General features: G+C 37.6%; 1 protein-coding gene across 2 annotated transcripts in view; it reads left to right on the top strand.

Annotated features, from left to right (window-relative positions):
- The first annotated feature begins 2,983 nt into the window (after positions 1-2,983).
- The window catches only part of LOC112051105 (junctophilin-1), a 39,277-nt gene continuing 30,360 nt past the window's right edge, over positions 2,984-11,900 (top strand). Inside the window, exon 1 of one of the 2 annotated variants that reach the window (XM_052890424.1) lies at positions 2,984-3,366. In XM_052890424.1, coding sequence (XP_052746384.1) covers positions 3,137-3,366 — 230 coding nt within the window. In that variant the 5' untranslated portion in view covers positions 2,984-3,136. The remainder of the gene's footprint in view (positions 3,367-11,900) is intronic. The other variant, XM_024089590.2, reaches the window with a different exon arrangement.

Genomic DNA, 11,900 nt, shown 5'->3' with positions numbered 1-11,900 from the left:
TATTTAAAAGTTGTTTTTGACTTAAGGAAGGAAAGTAATTTGAATTTAAATGTGATGTTGCAATGTTTATCATGTATAAACAACTTATTCATTTCAAAAAAATATTATGAAAGTACAAAAATAAGGTTGGTTTATAGTCCTTATGTATTTTTCTAGTTGTGTTATTTCATTTTATTGATATTTATTTTGATTGTATAAATATTGAAAAAATTACAACAGACAAATCGCATGATCACCATTGTTCTGTGGGACCATTGGAATATCAAAAATATGATTAGCATGGTGGTAGTAATTACTGGCACATTCAGACCGGTATTGGTATCATGGTATGCTCATACTGCAAGTATAACCCAGCCGCCATACTGCTGCTCGCGATGTTGCCCTGCCCGGTCACACACTGTTCTTATCATCATTAATAACTATTCGGCTTACTGTTGATATTATTACGTCGTTATCAACCCACCTTCGGCTCACTGCTGAGCTCGAGTCTCCTTTCAGAATGAGAGGGTTAGCACTTACGCCACTGCTAACCCCAGTATCAAAATTAGTTGAGGGGCCCAAACGAAGGGTAAAGATTTTTTCACAAAAGAAATGTTATTTCGGAAGTGAAAACTGTAAGCAGTATTTTATGCTTTTTTTTTTCGGGAAGCACCAGTGAGATTGTGGATTACATTTTACTTATTTTTGTTTTTACACGTAAGGGGCCCCATATCATTGATACGGCTGACAGCAGCGGCGGTAGCTACGCCCCTGGGGGTTAGGCTAATTGTCCACCACCGCCACACTAGTCCAATGTGGATTGGCAGACTTCACACACATAAGAAATTAAGAAAATTCTCTGGTAGGGTCTCTGGGAAACGTGATATTTAATTGCCTGTTCTACTCGCGCGAATATTCGCGGCAGGATGAGTTAAACGTGGTCACCTAACGCTACCGTTTAGAAAACCGACATCGTGAATCCTTTCGAAATATTTCACGAATATTCGCGGTAGGACGAGTGACGTCGCCACGCAACTTCCCTGGTCACTTTCCTCGTTACTTCCCTTGCCACTCGTGCAGTGTATGGCAGCGGCATTAGTAACTATTAAGTACCTACACGTTGAAACGTTACCTACCTATCAAAATTATATAAGCAGATAGGTACATATTTTCCTTATAGATTTTCCGTGAATTATTTTACAAATGGCGATAAATCAATGCTAGCTATTACAATTGACTTCGCATTAAAGTTTATCATCCATCTTCCACACCAGAGTGCGTTTGCGCAGTTTATACTGGTGTATATTCACTATAATTTATGTTCGGTAGGTATATGTAGGTAACTATAGGTACTTTTTATACCTAAGTTACAAAATGTATACCTACATGAATTGTATTGAGAAAGAATAAAATAGGGAACTTAAACTAACATAGAATAATTACACAAATCATGCCCACGTGGAATGATGGCAACAATACCGGCTGCATTTCCGCGCTGGACAGCCAGGCTCTTTTGCATAAAAAACGAGCCAGCCCTTCTGTCACCAGTCGAGGCAACTTCCGTAGTAAAATAATATGGAGAAATTTTTTGTCACTGCGACTCCATGGCCTAAGTCTCCACGGCAAAACAAATACCTATCTATGTAACTCTCAGTCAGAGAAGCATAGGTATAGCTTAGCAACTTCGTTCGTAACACTCCCGATTGTCCGCGCGGTCCGAGGGGCGTGTAGGGATGAGTGAAAAACCCACGACTGATGAACCTCACTTCCCCGCACGCACGAATTCACACTCGCGCAGTATTTCCACCCGTCACCCGCATATCAAGGGAGTGTCATCAATGAACTTGCCAGTTTAAAGGTAGACTACGTCCTGTGCCACTTTAGGAGTTAAATTTAAAAAATTCTTGAATTTATATACACGTTATATTGTTTTATGATTTACTAGCTGACACCGCGCGGTTTCACCCGCGTGGTTCCTGTAGAAATACAGAGATAATATATTCTCGATAAATGGGCTGTCTAACACTGAAAGAATTTTTCATATCGAACCACTCTTCTGCTTTATAATAATGACATAGATGAACAAATTTTTTAAAACTTTAAAAATGAAGGCCTTTCCATACAAACTTTCAACCCCTATTTCACCCCCTTCTATTTTTATTTCAGGGTTAAAAGTACCCTATGTTTTTCTCCAAGGTCCCATTTACCATCGTATCAAAATTCATCTTGATTGGTCCAGCGTTTAGCCGTGAAAAGGTAACAGACAGACAGACAGACTTACTTTTGCATTTATAATATTAAGTATAGATTATTGTTAAAATTTTAAAAAGATATATAAATAAATGATAGAGAAAACTTAGGCAAAAGTTCAGTTTCATGAGAAAAATCTTATCTTATCTTATATTATCTTAGATATCATTATTATCAAATTATTAGGTACATCTGATAGCGGTCGTTAATGAATTTAAGATAGTCACCTTATGCCCACCATTCCGCGTTAGAGCAGCGTGGTGGGTCTAAGTCTATATCCTCCCTGTGGTGTGTGTGAGGTGGGCTGTTAAAATCAAGGAACATATTTATTCAGGTTAAAATAGCTGCTATTGAAAAGTGTACTTAGGTACCTAATATTAATAGACGTGTTGGAAATGTAAGTATTAGGTACCTACACAGATTCAATGCAGTTAATATTATGAGATAAAATATTTAAACAATATTAAATTGTAACCAACGTGACACGTCCACGTGCTACGTAAAGCTAAACGCTAATTCCCACTCATACTTATTATAAATTTATTTTTTATTATCTATCCTCATACTATTTTGTTGAGGTAGGTTAAAAATCATTGTACTCGTAGCAACGCATTCACATGTGGCTTTTGAAGAGGCGAGAAGTGTAGAGGGCTGAGCTAACATAATATAGGTCTGTGCCTGTGAGTGCCTGCAGCTCTCGACGCGGCGGCGGAGTGCGCAGGGCGGGCGGGCGGCGGGCGGCGGGCGGCGGCCGCGCGCGCCAGTGCTGCTCGCGCAGGACCGGAGTGGTGTTCACTCGGCGGCGCGCCACGGCGCGACATGCCCAGCTGATGTTTATTTATACCGCGAGCTCGGCGGAGGGCGCGCGCGGGAGGCCCTCCCCTCCGCGGCAGCACGGTTTCGCGTGATGCAGCCGAGCGAGCTAGCCGACACCGCGCACGCCGCTAGCGGAAATCCCCCGCAGAGTGGCCTCAACGGTGGCCGATTCGACTTTGACGATGGTGGTACATATTGTGGCGGGTGGGAGGACGGCAAGGCCCACGGCCACGGAGTGTGCACCGGCCCCAAGGGACAGGGCGCGTACGCCGGCTCCTGGCACTACGGATTCGAAGTATCCGGCGTGTACACCTGGCCCAGGTGAGATGGTGTCTCCGCCCGGGCCTCGCACATGCCCGAAATCCGCGTCCGAAGCCGCTCCAAAAATAGTCTGCTATTAATAATTGAGTTCGGTGTTTCGCTAGAAAACGCGTGTAACGGCGGTGAAAGTGCCCACTGCTCCGACCGCGAAGAAAATATACGTATCGATCTGTAGCCACTGATAACGATAAGTGATAAGAGTAGGTATCGTGATGCTGAAGCCTTGATGTCAATTAACCTGCTGTCATTTGTTATAGACACATCCATTAAGGATCTAATAACGCGTGGTGTAGCCAACCGCAATTTCGTATATCGTAATTGAGAGCATTATCGTGCAGTTGTTTTATGTCTTCATGGGTATGGGAATCGACATGTGACTTGGGACAAAAATGTAGATTAGTAAAAAATATGAGGTCGACTAACTATTATGACATTTGAATCATTATTTCATTACGCTATTGTCTAATAAAATAAGCTGCTATAGCAAACCAAAGCACTTGTTGTTTTACATGTTTTTAAAATATTATCCCTTACAAAGTATAATGGAAAGAATCAAAAGAATAAAACATAGCACCTAATCATTCCAAAAGTAAACTTATTTAATAATGTATGTCTAAACTACTTCATATTAAATTTATACTTGTTACGAAAGACAAGTACCCAATGAAATCCATTTATTATTATCAAACAAACTGAATTTAACTTTTAAGATAACGGGGTTAATGGCAACTGAGCAAAGAATCGCCAGCTCTCGTTAGAACTAAATAAACCTACCATACCCAATTATTTTTATCTTTATAATAGCTATCGATATTCATCCACACAAGAGTTATACAGACATCTCAGTACGTGGCTCTGGCAGAATGCGTTACTGTGCCAGACCTTCCTATAAATCTCGCCGGACGCCTGTTCCCATCTAACCCACTTTCATCGGGTCGTTGCTCCATCAAAATAGGCAGCTCTCGACATTGTGGTTTTAAGTAAATCGAAATGACGTGTACGCTCTATTTTTTTTCAAAAATATATAGTACGATCCGGTATAGGATTTCGTACTATATATTTCTGTTATTTATTTGGGGTAAGAAATAAATTATATAAAATATTCACATTGACACATTGCAAATAGGTTGCCTAGTAGAATTGCGCCCGGTGAGTATTAAATGATTATTTTTTTATTAAATGTGTTAAATCAACTTTTTGCTTAGTTAATAAGAATCGGACACCATTTTTAGTTAGTGTACGATTTTTACTAATTAAGGCCAACACAATATAAACAAGAGAATTGAAAACGTAAAGGTTGCCTGCTTTCAGACTGCAACTGTGGGGTTGCCAGATATAAACAGTTTAATGGCACCTATGTAAATACCCTCATCAGTTATTTAGTCATCTGATATGTTAAATCTTACTTTATGCCTAATTTTACTAAATTAAGTTGCCACTGATCTAGTTCATGGTTTCCTAGATTTTAAATGAAAAAATGTGTCTGGCCGCAATTTAAATAGGCAATGTGTCATTGTAATTATTATCTATCATTTATTTCAACTAATAAATAACAGATGAGGGTATATATTTCTAATGCCGGATCTTAGAGCAATATTTGCTATCCTGTATGTTTTTATGGACTGGGCACATCAATATTGTATTCAATCCGTATTCAATCTAGCGTTTTTCAAAAGTCTACGACTTATATTGAATTGACTATTTCCTCTCACACATTGAAAATCACTATTTGTGGACAGGAATTCCAGTTCGATAAAATAACAAAAACCGATATACAATATACATAGTATAAATGCATAGTATTGTATCTATTGACATGGACTGGGCACACCAATTGTATTCAATCAGTAAGTTCCTACCCATATTATTTATGTCGTACAAAGCGATAGGTAGTATATATTAAAACGACTATTTAGAGAATACAATTCAATTCAATATAGGTACTTAGGTATAAAACAAAAACCGGACAAGCGCGAGTCGGACTCGTCCACCGAGGGTTCCGTACAAGTAATTCTTCATCATAATCACTTGCATACGTTATGCTATTTGACACGGTTACTCGTAACTCTATTCAGGACCACCGTTTCTCCTTACATAAATAGAAATATCCTGTTTTTTGTGATTTGATTACAAATGTACCTATAGTTTTTTGAGGGTCCCAAGGTACTTATAGCCAAATATGTATTTTAGAATAAAAATAAGCCAATTAACTTATTCTGTTAACGGAAAGTACTCTGGAGTCCCTAGAGAGAGTCGAAATACTTATTTATAAGAACCAGTATAAACGGTCGTATCTTGCTTTTACGTTAACTTGGAAGTTTAACTTTTTCACATCGTTAAAGGTCTTTAGACAGTAAGTAGACGGGGTAATTACTCAATAGGTAACCTGCGCGCGTTAACAAGATAAAGGGTCTTGAAACACAAACGGAAAACAATTCCGCTTTTTTCCTTATAGGGTAACAAACCTTAAAAATCATCATTACCTTTAATCATAGTCCTTGGGCCCAAGAACGAAATATTTATTAATGACCACAGTGCTCAAACTTGGTGCATGAACGAGACGAATTATGGTGGTTTTCCAATATGCCCCGAAAACATATCTTTTTTACAAAAATCGGCCCTATCGGCCATATTATAAACAGAGATTTAAAAATTATCAATTTACTTCAAAGTTAAGTGGACATAATCACTTGCTACTACTTAAAGTTCACTTTACTTTGAAGTAAATTCTAACCAACCTTATAAAATCTCACGATGTAAACGAGCTTTTAAATAACAATGTAAGTTCTTTCATTATTGCTACTAAAGGTCAAAGGTGAATCATTAAAAAAACAAAGTTGAAATTTATTCAGGGTAGCGCGAGAATAAACTTTTTGCTTTGTTAATATCACAGAAAACATATGTACAGTAATATCTATGGTTACATTACTTGTTCCTTTGTGAAATAAATTCCTGGGGAGAAAAAAATACAAATAATTCGATTATTTTAATTTTAGTTACCTAGATAAATTACTGTGGAAATGAGAAGTTATAGCTACATATATCTTCTAACTGAGGTCTGAGAATTTTATAAATTCTTCTATTTAGTGTTTTTATTATTACTTCTTCAACAAGCAAAGAGTTCATGACCTTTTGTTTCATAGTTTCCTTCGTTGCTGTCAAGAAATCTGCTGTTTTGACTACGTTACCTCCTAAACTAAAACAGATAAAACCGCCCAACTGCGTGTGCGGCTACGCGCGCTGTTGGGTTCCGTACATTAAATGAACACTCGATATAAAGATATCTAATGCACAAACATACCGATAACGATACCCCACACCACGGATGAATAGACAATGAAAAAATCATCCTCACTTTGAACGTACGAAAAGAAAGTGTGTAAGTTACACACTTTCACAGTATGTTTGTCCCTCTTTTACGCTGTGGCTACTGAAGCGATTTGGCTGAAATTTGGAAGGGAAATAGATTTTATTCTGGATTAACACATAGGCTACTTTTCATCCCGGAAAAATGCATGGTTCCCGCGGGATTTTTGAAAACTGAATTCCACGCGGACAAAATCGCGGTCGTCCGCTAGTATGATATAAAATAGATAAACTGGAAATACAGATTTAAAACATAAACATCAATAACTTGCTTGTACAGTAGACACATATAATAATAATACATAATACTTAGGATAAGTTAGATAAGTATTATTGTTACGAAAATAGTTTAGTTAGTTAGTAGGTATAATTTGTAATAAATGTCCTCGAGTAAACCATTGTCATTCGCGTGACAAGCAAGGTGCGTCAGCCGAGTGGGTGGATGCCGCGGCCGACGGCCAAGTTGTAGGTCATGTAATGTTTAGTAGGTAATCGTGGACGCGAACTACAATCTTGTGTTTTGAGGAATCGTGGAGCTTAGACCCACCACGCCGTTCGAGTCCCAATACCAGTTGGCATTGTTGACTGCTGCTGTTAATGATAATGACCGAGAGCTGCGGCTTAAGTGCTCTCCGGACTCCGGGGTCACCATTTCTCAACTCAGGGCTTGAAGCCATGTGGCGCGTCGATTCTCGCAAATGGCATTTGCTATCGTTGGGTCATGTGACCAAGTTTTGACGGCCTCTTTACAATTATCTCATGTATGATAGCCCAACGGATATGACCTCTGCCTCCGATAATCCGGAGGGTGTAGGTTCGAATCCGGTCAACCTTCCAAATTTTCAGTTATGCGTGCATTTTAAGAAATTAAATATCACGTGTCTCAAACGGTGAAAGAAAAACGTGAGGAAACCTGCATTCCTGAGAATTCTCTTAATTCTCTGCGTGTGTGAAGTCTCCCAATTAGGCATTGACGCATTGGGCCAGCGTGGTGGACTATTTGGCCTAACCCCTCTCATTCTGAGAGGTCGTACATTTTATATGATGACGAGCTTTCTGATTGCGTACATAACATGACTCTCTAATGAGAATCCACCGTCGCAAGCTTATCAAAGTAGGTACCTTGTCAGTATTACGTGGCCTTTCTACACGCGTAGTCGGACAAGAGTTATCTCATCAAATAATCATAGCCTGGACGTATACTAAGCCGAATACAACCAACAGAATAATTAGAATGTGTATCACCTCTCTACAGTAACGAGCACTTTGTCTCTGCTTTGTTTGCAATGTTATTATGAAATTTAAACCAATTTGGAGTAAGGCAATAAATAATATAGGTAAGTAGTGATGAACAAAAATAAAATTGATTTTAGAAATTTCAATACATTTTAGTAATTTTATAGACATATTTTATCAAACTTTAATAAAAGAAAAGCTTTCAAAGCTTGAATATATAATAATTTATTTATTTTGCTATCATCCGCGAAAAACCGACGAACCCATGCGACAACATCAACAAGGTACGACAAAATACTCTACGTACGTTTCACCCCGTAACCGGAGCATTCTCGGGAAATGTTGACTCTACACTTGACATTTTGTAGAGTCACACGTTGTAGAGTCGCGGATGATAGCAAAATAAATAAATTATTATATTTTCATGATGAACTTCCGCAAAGTAACGCCTGCATCTATACAATACTTTCAAAGCTTATTATTGAATTAAGCAGATAATCTAAAATCAAAGTAACTACTTATAAGTTGTTAATATCCAAACTCAAATAAACTATTTGAGCATTTTACTTTAATACCTATGGATGGGTCGAAGAAAAGCTTTTAAAGAAGTACCTAACTCGAAAAGCTACAACTTTACAGACAGTCTTCGCGGTGGTAATGTAGCAGTTAAAAAAAAAGTTTAAATACCTAACTAACCTAACCTAAGGGAGGTTAGGTTAGTTAGGTATTTAAACTTTTTTTTATGAAATTCTATAGTAGAAATTCAGAACAACCATTAACTTGAACTTTTGCAAACCGTCAAGATCAGAAAAGTGCTATACCTATTCGTATCTGGGGCACGTAGGTACTAAGTCACGAGAAACGGGAACTTGACGGCCTCCGTGGCGCAGTGGTTTACAAGACGGAGGTCCTGGGTTCGAGCCAGGTCTGGCTGGTAGAAGCCTTCGGCCGTGGCTAGTTACCACCTTACCGGCAAAGACGTACCATTCCGGTACGATGCCGTGTTGAAACCGGGGTGTGGATTTTTCCTCCTCCTAACAAGTTACCCCGATTCCATCTTAGATTGCATCACTTACTAATCGTGAGATTGTAATCAAGGGCTAATTTGTAAAGAATAAAAATAAATAGATTTATTTTAACATAAACTTTATGGTTCAGTCTACATACATTCATTCATGTTTCATTCGTTCGAACAAATTAAGTACCTACGTACCTAATAAACAGCTTAACAACCCCCATTTAAATCAATTAAGCGACTAATGGTGGAATAACATACGGTAGAAGAAGAAAAGTATGTATCGTAAGCATATTATTTGGATGTGAGTAGGTTTATAAATTACCAAATAGCTCATAGAATAAAGAATCAATCCAGAATGAGTGTTTACAAGCAGCGTGGTGAAGCAGGTGAAGCCAATAAAAAAATCGCGTCTCTTTGACATCCTTCATTATCATCATTTTTCATAATACTCCATCTTATTTCTTTAGTTTTTGTGAACAGTTTTTAAAATTATTTAAAAACCATAAGACGTAATTTTTCTTGAATAATATTAAAAATTACTGATGCAACGCTTCGTGTCGTACCTACTGACTCGTGAATGTATTAGTTTTTAGGGTTCCGTAGTCCGCAAGGAATCCTTATAGTTTCGCCATGTCTGTCTGTCCGTCCGTCTGTCCGTTTGTCCGCGGTTTAGCGCAGTGACTATTACTACTTGAAAACTGTAAATTAGCATGAGTATGTACTCTTAATATTTTTTTAGGAACACTACACGGCGCGTGGCTTGACTTTTTGAAACATGGCCAGTTTTTGAATTTTGTATTTAGAGCGGCTACGGAACCGACTTCCGTTCTCTCTATCCGTTTCATCTGTGAAGAAGCTAATAATTTACGTGAAAGCTAAGGACACCATTTTAATGCAAGTCCACGAGTCACACTCCAGAATACTGATTATCCAAGTACTATGTAGGTAGGTACCTAATGTATATTTAAGCGTTATTAATTCGAATAATATTAATACTAAATAGAGAAGTATACTCTACGTGTATTATAAATGTAAAATACTCCTTACACTGATACATTATTCAAGTACTCATCTAAATAATATTTCCCCATTTCGTCGAAATCCTACTTCTAAGAACAAAAGATGGGTATGAATATACAAATAGCATTTACAGAATTACAATTGTAATCCACTAATGCAGTGAATTTGTTTTAATAAATCTTAATAAAAATCGGTACTGAACTGAGTACACTTTAGATATAATATATACTAGCGAACGCCCGCTACTTCGTACGCGTGGAGATCAATGTAAACATTCAAGCCCTATTTCACCACTATGGGGTTGAATTTAAAAAAAATCTTGAACCACGTTATATTTTATATTATTTTGTATGATTTAAGAACAAGTTTTAAAACTGTAACTCTAAAAATGAAGGACTTACCTTACAAACTTTCAACCCCTATTTCACCCCCTTTTATTTTTATTATAGGGTCAAAAAGTACCCTATGTTTTGCTCCAAGGTCCCATTTACCATCATACAAAAATTCATCTTGATCGGTTCAGCCGTTTAGCCGTGAAAAGGTAACAGACAGACAGACATATAGACAGGCTTACTTTCGCGTTTATAATGTTAGTATAGATAATCTGCTGCGATGTTCTTATTATTCGATAGTGTGAGTTTCGAATTCGTCTCTTTTTTGCTAAATATCGCTGGACATACATAAAAAAAAACATACATACAGCCGAACGTAGAACCTCCTCCTTTTTGGAAGTCGGTTAAAGATATATAGAAACGATTCTATGCTCACACTGTCGAGTTATAAAACATCATCACAAATAGAGCTACAGTACCAGGTTTAACTTGCAATATTTAGTTACGATACCATACCGCAGAATATGTAACTGGTACGTTATAAATAGCGCTAAGACTCGGCGGTTCCGCCCGTACTCAGTAGAACAGACCGATCCATTATCTTACCGCAACTAATAAAAACTGAAAGGAATTTCAGTGTTGCTCACTGTGCGTACATCTGTTGATGTTAACGGATACAGGTGCCGATTACCGTATTACTTATACTCGTATATCTAAAGCAGAGTTTCCCAAACTTTTTTGTGTCGTAGACCGCTAGAGGCCATGTTTTTCCGTATTGGATAGACCCCCTACTTATTTGATATTGATTTTCTATATCCTACAACTTACACAGTTTTATAAACAGATATAATATTTTTTTACTTCATATTTACTTTTAAAATAATGTATATGTTTTGATATTATAAGATAAATAGGTACTATAAGAGTATGTGTTATGATCCACTATCGTGGAAACCATTTTCATTTAATGGACCCCCATTTTTTTTTTCGCTGACATCAACCCCTCGCAGTTTGCCATAGATCCCTAGGGGTCAATGTAGACCACTTTGGGAATCAATGATCTAAAGCTACACACGCCTACCCACGGGCTGTGCACGGATTGATTCAAGTCAAGGCGTTTGTTTTTATACACAGCATCTCATTACGCTGTCAATGGTATCAAGGTTATATTAATATACGTTTTAATAAGCACATCTAGTACCGACATAGCAGAAAAACTAGATAGTAACCTAGTCGTCTTTAGATATGCAACACACTCTAAAAACAAAAACCGGCCAAGTGCGTGTCGGACCATGCGCAGTGTAGAGTCCCGTAGATTGAGATGGCACTTTGATCCCTTAAGTAAGACACAAAAATACTGATAATAATACTCTAAACTACTTTGCATGCAGGGAAGGAACCCCAAAAAAGAATTTCTTTTTAATTTTCTTTTTACCACTTTATAGACGTAATTAATAAATATACTTACACCCATGCCAAATTTTAGTTTTCTAGTTCTGTTCTTCTAAACAGACTCTAAGTTATCTTACTGACAACTTTATATTTTTAATAAACATCGGAAT

Source organism: Bicyclus anynana, chromosome 3 (genome assembly GCF_947172395.1).
Source record: "Bicyclus anynana chromosome 3, ilBicAnyn1.1, whole genome shotgun sequence".
Lineage (NCBI taxonomy): Eukaryota > Metazoa > Arthropoda > Insecta > Lepidoptera > Nymphalidae > Bicyclus > Bicyclus anynana.
This window is presented reverse-complemented; position numbering and strand designations above follow the sequence as displayed.